The sequence below is a fragment of the Dunckerocampus dactyliophorus genome, chromosome 2 (genome assembly GCF_027744805.1).
Source record: "Dunckerocampus dactyliophorus isolate RoL2022-P2 chromosome 2, RoL_Ddac_1.1, whole genome shotgun sequence".
NCBI lineage: Eukaryota > Metazoa > Chordata > Actinopteri > Syngnathiformes > Syngnathidae > Dunckerocampus > Dunckerocampus dactyliophorus.
The window spans coordinates 19,653,896-19,668,117 of NC_072820.1; the positions used below are offsets into that span (position 1 = coordinate 19,653,896).

The 14,222-nt window shown below is 42.4% G+C and overlaps 1 protein-coding gene across 2 annotated transcripts; it reads left to right on the top strand.

The window, feature by feature from the left end:
* The first annotated feature begins 521 nt into the window (after positions 1-521).
* Positions 522-14,204, top strand: LOC129176786 (double-stranded RNA-specific editase B2-like). 2 transcript variants are annotated; one of them, XM_054767186.1, is made up of 9 exons: positions 522-677; positions 6,515-7,332; positions 10,277-10,382; positions 11,592-11,748; positions 11,832-11,989; positions 12,065-12,209; positions 12,283-12,464; positions 12,757-12,938; positions 13,006-14,204. In XM_054767186.1, the coding sequence occupies exons 1-9, from the start codon at positions 611-613 to the stop codon at positions 13,180-13,182; spliced, it is 1,992 nt and encodes a 663-aa protein (XP_054623161.1). In that variant the 5' UTR covers positions 522-610; the 3' UTR covers positions 13,183-14,204. The 2 variants fall into 2 exon arrangements, with proteins under 2 accessions (XP_054623161.1, XP_054623162.1); XM_054767187.1 differs by having other exon boundaries at positions 12,068-12,209.
* The last annotated feature ends 18 nt before the right edge of the window (positions 14,205-14,222 follow it).

Consider the following 14,222-nt stretch of genomic DNA (forward strand, 5'->3'; position numbering starts at 1 on the left):
GTCCAGGATAGCTCTCCATTATGTGACTTAATCCTCCTCAAGATGGAGTCACTGGAAAGTAAAGATGGAGTCTTTGTTTGTTTGTGGGTGTCTGATGTGGAGGAAAGCTGCATAAAAATGTTTGTTAATGAGCAGCAAGTCATTACGACAGATTATGATAATCAACTACTGTATTGTCATTCAAAACATCACAGTGTCAATAAAGTTCATTTTATTTACATCGACCTATCTTATCTATGTAACTATCTGTCTCCTGAGTAATACGCAGTATATTGTAATATGTCATTAAAACAAAGGCACCATCCAATAAGCAACCTTCATTGACACCTGGCGAGTAAATTGATCAAAACTGTTGCAAAAATGATGTGTCACACTTTAAATGTAGAGCATTGACATTTAAAGTGTGCTATTGTTGCCTGTGGACGAGAGATGCGGCGTGATGTCACAGCAGGGGGGCGGGGGGCGTGGTTTGGAGAAGAGATATCTGTGGGGGTCATGTAGCTGCACTGCTTCATCCTGTCACACTGCAACACACAACAGTAAAGTGTGTGAAAAAGGCCTAAAGAAGAAGACACACATCCACACACTCACACACACGCACACACACAGCATGGAGGTGTGTGATGTGTCAGGGACAAGGAGGAAGAGGAAGAGGAGAAGAAGGAGTAGAAACACAGGTGAGTACAAACTTTAACATCTTTAAGTGTTCTTACTTGCAGATTTTATGTACGTAGAAATGACATACTTGCATGTTATTATTAGATTATAGGCTCGATCATGGAATAATTGTTCTGTATTCGTCAGTAATAGTTGAAAGAAAACTAATAATGAAATATGGTGTGATTTGACAAAATTATTGATTTTTTTGTAACATAATTTTGCAGAAAGTTTTCATGGATCGGTATTCAGTATCGTGTGGGGTGTCCAAACCTTTTTCAGCTAAAAGCAGTTCAACGTAGATTTGCTCATAAATCATAAATATTTAAAGGAAAAACAGCCTGTATGTCAGTTTTGTGTTAAAGGTGACAAAGTGTATTTTTAGTATTGGTATTATTAGGATTAAGATTTCAACTTTTTGCTCTTTTTGCTGTTGTTTTTTGAGTTTTCTCGTTTAAGGCCAATAAAAAACACACTGTGGGCAATAAATGCCCCCCACGCCACAGTTTGGACACACCTGGGTTAGCAATAGCAATGATATAGCAATGATTCCTTTTATAAATTTAACCTAAATTGAAGGCAAAATGTTTTTAAAATACAAAATACGATGCCCTCACCTTGTGTTGATGATCAGCAGGCAGGTGTTTGCATGATGCTAAACTAGAATGTAGCATCAGTGTTAGCATTTTTTCCAAAAAATGAAGAGACAGTTCATCAGCATGTTAACATTGTTATCAAGTAATAATCAAACAAATCACTTATGACGTCAGTTCAAACATGAGACGAGAATGGCTCTCCGAGATAAAATGTTCGAGGCAGATGGCCTCCACAGACTTGTGCTGTAATTCTGCCTCTCGTGTGTGTGTGTTAATGATAATTAGAGCAACAGGTCATCCTCTCAGGATTAATCTGCCATTGTTGTCCTCATGTTAATCCTCAGAAAAGGCGGCAGATTACGTGGTGATGGCTTTTTGCTTATTCAAAGCGCTCTAAGCCCGTTCCACTTTCATTAACCAGACGATGGCCTTTTTTTCTGTGGACATTAAAGAAATAAATGCTTCTAGAACAATCATCAGTCCGTCCAATCCTGCGTTTGAGCGTACTTAGCTCACTTGCTAATGCTTACAGCGATGGATGATGCATGGTGCCTTTTTTCCCTAATATGTTGATGTTCATGTAATAATTCATCACATACATAGATATATAGAATAAATAAATCACCAATAATTACAATAGAAAATAAGTACAAACTTGTGTCATGTGAACAAATAGTAAAAAGTGAAAGTAAAAAAAATAGAAGAGTAGCATGAGGCTTTAGAGATGATTACTCTCCTTGTTGTTTTGTTTCTTTGCACCATATGTTGCCTCAATAATTCCTACATGCACACAAAAGTGAAACAACATGTTCATTTGCAAATTGCTGTTTGCCTGACATCTGATGAGCAGATGACTGCATTATATTACAATACTTTATATTACTTTACGTTACATTACACCACATTACTGTGCAGTATTACATTACTTGACATGACTCGACACTTTGCGTGTCACGATACACTCATCTCACAAGACGAGGCGATATATGATATGGGTTTACGAGAACGAGACGAGGTGATATTTTAACATTACTTTTAAGAAAACTACAATGACAAAATATAGGACTGGACAAATAGACTTTTTATTTAACTGAGTCACAAAACAATGCAGGTACATTTGGACATGTTTTATAACTTTGCATGCATGACGTGAGCATAATGCTTTTAACTGTTGAAATATTTTCCACAAATTGAAACAAAAACTATAAGTTAAAATAATGACGGCAATTGTAACTGCTAGTACTGTACTTTTTTCTCCCTTTGTTTCTCTTTTTTGTAGCTGCTACTACTAATCATTTACAGTAGTGTGAAATGTGTTCTTTTTTTGCATGTTTGTCACACTTAAATGTTTCAGATCATCAAACAAATGTAAATATTTGTCAACGACAAAATAACTGAGCTGGTGATCCCCCCAATGGGGCTGTTTTGCTGCTTCAGGACCTGGAAGACTTGCTGTGATAAATAGAACCATGAATTCTGCTGTCTACCAAAAAATCCTGAAGGAGAATGTCCAGCCATCTATTGTGCTATCATTGACTAATATTTAAATTTGTTTGATGATCTGAAACATGGCCGCACGGTTCCTCCCACATTCCAAAAACATGAAAACATGCATGTTAGTTTAATTGCCGACTCTAAATTGTCGATAGCGTGTAAATGGTTGTTTGTCTATATGTGCCCTGCGATTGGCTGGCGACCAATCCAGGGTGTACCCCGCCTGTCTCCCGAAGTCAGCTGGGATAGGCTCCAGCATACCCCGCGACCCTAATGAGGAGAAGCGGCACAGAAAATGGATGGACCTGAAACATGGAAAAAAAAAATCAGCGCTAACTTTCATGTACCGGCGAACACCTGTTCCGTTTCATAGAACACCTCATACATAGAAGAGATCCGTGTTGACAATTTAGCGACATGGTTGCTATATTTAGCAAGTAAGGGTGTTTCTTGTGTCATGCGTTTATTCAGTAATTAAATAAGTGATGAACAAAGGTGAGGCGAACAGTGAGTGGAGCTCCACCTCTGTAACGCTGTGCAATGCATGTCTGAAAGCTATAAAAATCTTCCCCCAACAATGCAACTCAGCCCTTGACCAAGCTGCCATGAAGGCAGATCTTGGACACGCTTGCCTTCCTGGTAAAACACGCATGAGCAAAATGTTCATAATTAATCAAAAAAACACAAAGATTTGTCTTTAAATATGTTTAGGTACAATTTTTTTAATATTATAAATTGTTTTGTTTTATTATAAATATCAAAGGACAGCCCTGACGGAAGTAGACAAAGACACGTAGACAAGAGGAAATCATTGCGCTGTAGTATTATTATAATAATTCTTATTATAATAATATCATAACAGTGGTTTACAAGTATTTGGTCTCAAAAAAATGTTGACAATATCTTTGAGTGTCAATTTGTGACACAATTAACATTCCAAAACACACCTGCATTGTTTTGTTACTCAGTTAAGTAAAAAAGTTTGTCCAGTCGTAATTTTTCATTGTACTTTTCTTAAAATTAATGTTAAATCTCGCCGCGTGGACCCAATCTCGTGCATCGTCTCGTCTCGTGAGTTGGGTGTCTCGTGGCACCCATAGTTATTAGTTTGAACATTTTAGGTTTTTCTAGTTGCATTATGCCTTTTTGCTCTATTTTTCCACCTTTGCTGTTTTTTTCTTTCTTGCTGCAATGAGCCACCAACCACAGATAGCCCCTGGGCCACACTTTGGACACCCATGTGTGTTTTGGCTCTACCGCTGGTCAGGGCTTCGGTTGCATTATGGAGGGGTTTATGCAGCTCTTCGACTGCCATTGCACGGCAATACTTTTGCACAATCGGAGGTGGAGCTCCACTCCCACTCACCTGCATTGTGCATACCTCACTCTGTTAACCGCTTATATTTAATTACAGAATAGATACATGACGCAAGAAACAATTCCTGTCTTTTACTTTTAATGCGCACTCTTACTCGCTAACTATAGCGACCATGTCACTATATTGTCGACACGGACCTCTTCTACGTATGAGGTCTGTTATGACGCAGAGTTTGTCGCTGCAGTACCATTATTAATTCAGCAAAACACCCACTTAACCCTTTATCTTGTAAGACATCGTCACCGATTCACCTGACTTTCATTTCTGCCACTAACTTGGAGCATTTGTAACTAACTTCCACCGGTGATCGCCAATGCTTGTAAAGTTGACACTCTGACAAATGTAACGAGTGTAAAATACTGTAGAATCGCTAGGGGAATAATGGTGCAGACAAGTCCGAACATCGTGTTTTGGTCTGACAAATCTTAAGTAACTTTGCTGAAATGCAGAATTACTATAGCTTCTGCTTGGACATTCACACTGCGGCAGCTGTTCAACTCCAATGGAAAAAACAAACACACATCACGTGCGGGTGACGCTGAGAACACCAAGATAGGTTGGATTGCAGAGTTTATAGTGTGTGTAAAGCACTTAACGTGTGGTTCCAAAAGTTCCTCGCACACTGCCACTTCCATATTACTTGTATTATCATTCATAACAGATTCCAAAGTTCAGTCTGATTGGCTTCTGGCTGATCTGTTCTCACAAGGCAGATCTTCTCTAAACGAGAAATATTGTCATGTTTTAATCTAAGTAGGGGTGTCACGAGATTTCATTTCACAAGATCTCGTGACACACCTACTTGACACTACAAGACACTACACTACAAGCGCTGCATTGCATTACATTACATTATTAATATTGTATTTAACTTTGAGGTCAGCAACACTTCTACAAGTTAAACATTCATCCATTTTCTACAGCGGACGCGGGTATGTTGAAGCCTGTGCCACGGTCTTCGGGCAAGAGGCTAGCCAATGGTAGCCAGCCAATCGCAGAGCACATACGAGATAGAGCACATCCCTGAGATAACCCACCCACACCAGGGGGGGAACATGCAAACTCCCCACAGAGATGTTCCAACGGAGATACGAACTCACGATCTCCTGACTGAGGCCAACATACTTGCTTGTAAAATAAACTTTTTTCCTTAACATTTTTATCTTTGTGTTCAATTTGACACAACTGTTCATATTGAATAATAATAGACTGTATTGCTAATCACCAGCAGACTTTAAACAGTGTCAAAATCCAACTTTTTATAAAATTAAATTGATTTTTACCATTGAGCAAAGTAAAAGGAAGCATGTGCTGTGTTAAATAAGCTTAGAAAACCACATTAAAACACGCACGCACACACACTTCCTACTGTGCCTAATTTAATGTTCCATTTAAAGCTAAATGAAGATTTCAATAAGCTGCAGCTGGATGCAGAAAATTCTGATCCTACAACAGCAATGAAAGTTGAGTTTTAGTGTAAGTTTTTTAAGCTAAATGAACATCTAAGTCACTCACGCTGTAGACAAAACACGTGGACATATACAGTAAAATAAAATAATTAGATGATTAAATACAAGAATTAAATGAAACAATACTAAAAAAAGAGAGAACACAGTGGAAGGGGTGTTGCAAGGGTGAGAGAGACAGGCTTATTGGGAGGAGGAAGTCTCAATAATTACACCAGTACGCTTCTTAGTTATCACTGTCCATTTCGTAACAGCAGACCCTTTCACGTGTTCAAAGAGACCCTCTTTACCCTTCATGATGGTCGCGGCATTTGAGTGGCTTGGACCAGGCATGCAGCAGTTCTCCACATTCTGAGCTTTTCACAAATTTCATTTCACTTTTCACTTTCCTTTTCTTGAAGCATTGCGATCAGAAAAGTCTGCCTCACGCTTAGGACACATAATGAATGAAAAAATGGAACTAACAAAATCATAGTTGACATTGTCCTTTCTTTGTGTAGCGACATGTGACTGTCTTACTCCGCCAATGTATTCCTATTACCCCATGTATTCTTGTGCCTACGTATTTTTCTGCCTATGTATACTTCCACCTTCATATTATTTCCCCTACGTATTCTTCCGCCTACATACAGTATTCTTTCGCCACACGGAGTAATAAATTATAGGATTGTGTACGTAACCACGTACGTAACCACGTACGTAACCACGTCATCATATGAACTGTCCTAATACAATGACCGCCTGTGTCACAATGACATGATGGTGACAGGAAGTGTGTGTGATTTGGTTTAGTAAAAGATTCAGCATCCATCATCAAAGTCCGCTAGAGTGCTTATGGTGTCAAGAACAGCCTGGGTGGAAACATGCTGAGAATAGAAGACCACCAAAAGAAGATAAAGCAAGGGTGATGATTGTGTCCTCAGGTCCAAGCTGTGTGGAAGACCACCAACACCAAGTGGACCAACATCAACTACTGAAGCATCGTGGAGCCTCAAAGAGGAAACGGCCCCTGATGGATGGCAAGAACCGACAGTTTCCGTGCCAGAGAACCTCCTGGGTGTTGGCTCATAAGACTGCCTTGGTGCATTTGAACGAGTTAAGACCTGGTCTGCACTACGAGGTCACGTCAAAGACCGGACCCCCACACGCTCCTGTGTTTTCTGTGGGCGTGGACGTGAACGGTTTTCACTTTGTGGGCCGGGGAGCGACAAAGAAAGAGGCCAAGATGAGGGCTGCTGAGATGGCCCTCAAGTCCTTCATCCAGTTCCCCGTTTCCTCACACGTTCATACCAGTCTGGAGGACACCAGGACTGCCAGTGTGGATTTCACTGAAGACCACCTGGACTATTGTGACGTTTTCTGCTCAGAAGATGAAAGCTGCACCTTCATTACGGAAAAGAACAGCTTCATCATGGAAAAGAAGAAGGAGATCTTCTCTAGCAAGTTCACTCAAGTCCTCAGCACTTCCCTTTTAGAACAACTCAGTCCTCTGGCACTACTCGACAAACTACGACCAGGACTGCAATATTTCTGCTTGACAGAGCAGCATTACAGCCGACCCACCAGGAGCTTCATGGTGGTGGTCCGGGTGGAGGGGAGGTTCTTTGAAGGGTGCAGTCACAGTAAAAGATTGGCTAAAGAGCAGGCGGCAGCTGCTGTTTTACGGTATTTGTACAACGTAAGCGTGGGCCCTGGCAGGACGCTGATGGACCTTCACAGCGCCACACGGCAGCTGCCTCAGGTGAGCTTCACAGTCATCTGACAGAGAGTAGAACGTTCCATGAGTAGGTTGTACTTCTTTTAGTAGGCCTGTGAATATTCTCATTTATCCAGGTCATTGTATTCTCAGGGCATTCAGTCGATCGCAACTGGACTGTTCAGGTTGTCTTAGAAGACGTTTAGCCTCGGAAGAATAACCTAACTGAGACCAATGGGGAACAAATTTGGTTAAGTGTTGGCAGCTCTCTCAAATGCCAAGGCCCCCCCTTCTAACCGCACCCTTGAGGAAAGAAAAGCTGTGACATCGCTGAGCAAAGATGAAAACATCACAATCCTGCCAGCAGGCAAGTAGAGATGCACAGTAATTCTCAACACAACTGACTACCATGGCAAGCTACTTACACTCCTCAATGATGCCAACACATATGAAAGACTAAAAAGAGACCCAACCAGTGGGTACAAGAAGATAATTGAGAACCTGCAAACATTACAGAAGTCGGAAATAATTAGCCGTGCACTTTATTACCGATTATACCCACAAGACCATCCCTGGCATTTATGGTCTCCCAAAAATACACAAAGAAGGGGCCCTCCTCACTCCCTTTGTCAGCAGCATTAACTCTGTAACTTACAATATTGGCAAGTATGTGGCCAATATCTTAGCGCCCCTGGTGGGCAAAACACCGCATCACGTCCAAAACTAAATGGACTTTGTCAAGAAAATAAGACACAAAAAACTGGACAAAAATGAAACTATTGTTTCATTCGATGTCACCTCCCTGTTTACCTGTGTTCCAACCCAGGATGTCGTGGAAACTGTCAGGCAATGTTTACACCTTGTCCATACCCTCCAAGATAGATCCGCGCTCAACCCAGAACAAACATGTCATTTGCTGGAACTTTGTCTCAATACAACGTATTTTCAATTCATGGGATTTTTTTTTAAGACAAAAGCACAGTTGTGCTATGGGCTCGCCACTATTCCCTATTATGGCCAACCTCTACCAGCACCAAGTCACTGGTACAGAAATGTGGATGAACATGGGTCAGAATTAGAAGCCAAGAAGTGCTAGCCTTCACCAAGCACATGAACTCAGTGTACAAAAACATCAAGCTCACGCGTGAGGATAACAACAATAAGTTGGCTTTTTTGGACTGTGACGTCCACATTGCAGGCGACAGTGGCCTCCATGTTGGTGTTTATAGAAAACCCACACACACTGACCAATACCTACTTTTGATTCACACCACCCACTGGAACACAAACTGTGTGTTATCAGAACCCTATGACGCAGAGCTGATAGTGTTCCCACCAGCCCACAGGCCAAAGAGAAAGAGCATAAGCACCTGAGGGATGCCCTCAAAACTTGTGGTTACAGTACCCCAGCTGGTCGTTTGTAGAAAGTGCATCTCGTTCCAGAAAGAAGAAAAGCAAGGTGGATGAGGAAGAAAAGTGTAGCAGACGCTATAACATTGTCATCACAGATGTCTCAGCTATATCTGAGAAACTCAGTAGCATTTTTAACAAACACAACATACCAGTACATTTCAAACCTGCTAACACTTTGAAACAGAGATTGGTACACCCAAACGACAGGACACCCCATACCCAGAAGAACAATCTGGTGTATGCTGCCCAGTGCAGTGAGGAATGCACCGATTTTTACATTGGGGAAACCAAGCAGCCACTGAAGCAGGCACATGGCATGATAGAGACGGGCTAACTCTTCACGTCAAGACTCTGCGTTCTACCTGCACCTCAAAGCGTAAGAGCACACTTCTGAGGACAAAAATGTATACATTCTGGACGGAGAATGTCTACGATAGTCTACGACACCACCTGCTGTCCTTTCATCTCTTCCTAAAATACTCAAATAGTCATTTAGCCTCTAACAAATAAACAAGGCATAGCCTTGGTTTCAGATGGGTCCATGAACATCATTAGAACTGAATGGGATGCTAACGAAGATGATACCACTCAAACGACCATCATTGGTGGCCATTGTATCCTAACGGTCGTCATTTGACACCACTAAAGAGCCAACCATTCCTGTCTGGACCTGCTTCCTCCATTAGCGGATACATAAATTGGATCTTGCACCAGGCTCTCAGACTTGAGCTGTCCTATCTAGTCTGACTGGTGTGTGTCCCACCGAGTTTTTGAGCATGAACTGATTAAGCCTGCTCAGATGAGAGGCGAAACGTCTTCTAAGACAACCTGACCAGTCCAATTGCGATCAATTGAACGCCCTGAGAATTCTTTTAGTAGGATACTTCTTAAGTAGGGACACTAATTGATACCTGGTGTGGTCAGATCACAGATATCCTTTGGAATGGTGATGCTCCACAAGTCCTAACATATCTTCATATAATAGCTGTAGTGTTTAGTTCTTCATCCATCCATGTCTCTTGGACAGGGATCATCTATCCTTCTGGATCTGATCTAGTTGGTACCTTAGTCGCACAATAATCCCAGCGATAGTGACAAAGTGTAGATCCACCTCAATATACCAACAGGATTTTAGCATTTTAGTTCTTCACCCATCTACAAATCAGCTGGTCCTGCAGCAGCCCAGAGTGCCTTCACCAGACATCCAGAAAAAAAACGTAAAAATTACCGCTAACACAACAATGGTGGAGGAAATCCATCACAATATGCTGACAACGATCATTGTACATCGCAGATAGTTCTCTCAGTTGCCATCTTGTCGCTATGTTATGAGCTGTCAGTCAAGACACGTTAGTGATTAGATGATTAGGGCACATTAATGAAGGAGGAGGACGGGCAGCAGAGCAAGAAGCAGGAAGACACTGTGACGGAGAAATAATCACATCGTTTTAACACGCTTGTTATGTGTCAAAGTCAACACTTGATGTTCACCTTCACGCCAACGTTCATACACGAGTCAAGGGTCAAAGCATCTTTTAGTTGTTTCTACACACAAATACTGACTTGTTCTTTGCAGTTCTTTGCAGAGTCCATTTTCCAGCTGGTGACACTCAAACATGACCAGCTAATGCATGACGGCCTCTCTGCGCACAAAGTCATGGCTGCCATTGTCATGACCACAGGTTAGCGCCAGACACAACATTATTTCTGATAAAAGCATCAGGAAGCATCCAGCTTAGCTTAGTATAAAGACAGGAAGTACATAGCCTCGGCTAGCATACTGGCAAGAAGCAGCTTGTATAAAGCAAAAACAGCTATCGCATCTTAGCATAAAAACAGCTATCCCACTTAGGCATGAAGACAAGAAGAAGTCAGCCTAGTTTAGCATGCAGATGGGAAGCAGCTAGTCTAGCTTAGCATAAAGACAGGAAATAGGTGGCCTCGGTTATCCTACAGTCAAGCAGTTAGTATAAAGCCCATATAGCTATCGCATCTTAGCATAAAAACAGCTATCTCAATTTAGCATGAAGACAGGAAGCAGCCAGAGAAGCGCGGCATACAGATAGGAAGCCGCTATCGTAGCTTGGCATAAAGACATAACAGCTATCTCATCTTTGCATCAAAACAGAAGGAAGCTATCCCAGTTAAAGAAAAAAAGACAGAAATAAACTAGCCTAGCTTAGCATATAGGGGGAAAAACAGTAAACAGCTACCTTAGCTTAAAGGGATAGTTGGTATTTTTTGACATGAAGTTGTATGACATCCCATCAGCAGTGTAGTGCATCAACCGTAACTTTCTCCCCACTTTGTCTCTTGAGCTGCGTTCTGGTCAGTTTTTGGTGTTGAATAAAGGTAGTTCTGGCTAGTTGGTGGGGTCACAGAAGTAAAGTGTTTTGCTTCTCAAAACAATATACAGTATGCTCAAAAGAGTCATTTCAGTTTCACTGTGTTAAGATGCGTGGATGACAACCACTGCGAGGCGAGAGAGCTCAAGTGAGAGCACTGAAACACATACACAACACTGTACAGGCACGCAACAATATGAAGGGAGAGAAAATACTGAACCATTGTAAGGCCTGACTTTTTAATGTCAAACGGTTTTGTGATGCAAATTGCTATTACTCTTCTGAATGCATATTAATTGAAAAGCAAAACGCTTTTCTTTTATGTCCACACCAACTAGCCGGAACTACTTTCTTCAACACCAAAAACTGACCAAAACTCTGCTCACAGGACGAAGTAGGTCATCAATGTCACTGTTGATGCACTACAGTGCTGATGAGGATGACGTGTCAAAACTATCGTGTCCGAATTATCCCTTTAACATTGAGAAAGTCAAGTAGTTATCTTAGTGTGGACGTCCCTTCCTGCTTTAATACTTTTGCCTCCAGGATTTGACTTGAGATCAGCTGAGGTGGTTTCCATGGCAACAGGGACCAAGTGTTTGAACGTCTGCAGTCCCGACTGCGCAGTGAGCGACTGTCATGCTGAGGTCATCTGCAGGAGGGCACTGCTGATATTCTTCTATGCTCAGCTGGAGCTGCTCAGGTCAAATATTTTATTTTTTGATGCTATTTTTTGTCACTTAGCAGTAGTTTGTAAAAAAAAACCTATTCTTCACTATGCTGAAGTCATCCTGAGAAGGCCATCCAAGAAGAGTCCATCTTTGTCCCGACAACGGGCCACAGCGTCTTCCGATTACGAGACGGCATTCGATTCCACATGTACGTGACCTCGTCGCCATGTGGTGACGCTCGACTCAATTGTCCCTACGAGACCAACGCCTTACGTGAGACCCTCAGATTTAGAGAGAAGGCTAACTAAACTATGTGTCCTCGCTGAACGTGTCTTGCTGTGCCGCCAGAAGACAGCAGGAAGTTGCGCTGCCGCCTGAGGAAGAAGGTTATTGGGGGCGAGGGCACGCTGCCCGTCAGAGCACATCGAAAGAGAGGAGCCGTGTCGTCGGGTAAACCTGCGGGCAGCATGTCCTGCACTGACAAAATAGCAAAGTGAGTTCAGTTATTTTACAATTCAAGTGTTTTATTTCTTCAAGAGACTGAGGACAATCTTTGGGGTCACCAGGTGGTGTGTTGTTGGCCTGCAGGGGGCGCTCCTGTCACACCTGTTGGAGCCTGTCTACCTGTACAGCCTGATAGTGGGGACGCTGAATCACACGGGTCACCTGGACCGGGTCTTAACGCGTCGCCTGGCCCCCATCAGGCGTCCTTCCTTCCCCTATAGACGCCAGCAGCTGCTCCTTGCCTGTATGCCCTTTGACCTTTAAGAGCCAATTCATTAGGCACAACTAGCAACTAGCAAACATGTCAGTCTGACTGTTCCACTTCAGTCCTGTAGATGGTAGTATTTCATACTAAGTACTTTTTTTATCACCTCTCCATCTGCTACATCTCGCGGGTCGAATAAAAGTGAAAATTAATTCTTCCAACTGCACATACTGTATATCCAGACATGGACATCATGGGACAAGTGCAGAGGTACCTAATGAAGTGTCCACAGTATACTTTTGTAAACCAAGATGTCTTCCATTGTTGACAGGTGTTAGCAGTAGCGAGCGGCGTGCAGGTGGTGAGGCGTGGCGCGTCAGCGTCAACTGGAGTCTCGGCGATGGAGACGTGGAGATGATCAGTGCGTCCTCAGGGAGACGAATCCACTGTGGAACACCGTCCAGGCTCAGCAGACGTCGTTTGTTTGCCTGCTGGCAGAGCCTGCACAAGCAGGTGAGGAGCATTAAGACAACATTTAGTTTGTGTCCATCTTCACTGAGACAATATGTCCTGCATGCAGCTGAGAGGTTGGACGTCAGAGGATGCCATGAGGACACATGCTGGCTGGAAGGAGGCAGCTGGACGCTATCAGGGGGTAAAGCAGCAGTTTAAAAGAGCTCTGCAGGGTGCTGGCTTCGGACTTTGGATCAGGAAATGTCCAGAAGAAGAGGGTCATGTTGACGTCACGGAGGGTTAGCTTAGCTCTCAGGTTTTCTTAGTGGGGTGTCAGATGGATGTTGAGACACTCCTCCATACAAACTGGCTGAAAGTATTTGTCAAAGAAACCTCAAACTAATTCCATCCATCCATCAATTTTCTGTACCGCTTCATCCTCATTAGGGTCGCGGGGGCATGCTGGAGCCTATCCCAGCTGACTTCGGGCGACAGGCGGGGTACACCCTGGACTGGTTGCCAGCCAATGGCAGGGCACTTATAGACAAACAACCATTCACACTCACATTCATACCTATGGGCAATTTAGAGTCGCCAATTAACCTCACCTGCATGTTTTTGGGAATGTGGGAGGAAGCCGGAGTGCCTGGAGAAAACCCACACGCACACGGGGAGAACATGCAAACTCCACTAATTCTTGTATTATAATGTAAAATGCTTTTACTCGCTTACTTTAGCTTACTATAATAACTAAAATGCTTGTTTTAAATGTTCTCATGTAAAAAATATGTTTCCTTGTGTAACGGATGCCAGCCTGTGAGGCTGCGCAAGTGTACGTTGGTAAACCTCACTCCCTCTGCTTTGAGAGCTGCGCTGAACACGCGGTGGTCAGCGCTCTCGTCTCACATTCCGAAGGTCTTGTGTTCGAGCCCAACACTGAACCTCAAATTCAAGCCATTGAAACAGAAAAATGCCAACATCAGACTGGAATGAAAGATATGTAGGATGATTAATTATCTATTTATCAGTGCTCATGTGAAACTTTATCAAAATGTGACCATGCAAAATACACATTTATGACCCAGAATTACTAATTAAATTAATTTACCAATTAATTATGTTAATTTTTTCAAGTTAATTTAGATAAAAAGGTGTATTTGTTTTAAGTGTGCAGGAGTAGGGCATACATGGCTTCAGGTCAAATGTCTCAAGGGGTACGCGATTGTAAAAAGTTTAGGAACCACTGCAGTATAGGGTGTCCCTGAAGTCTGAACACAGGCAAAAATGTATATATTATACAATTATTTATATTATGTTATGCTATTATACTATTTAACAATTTAA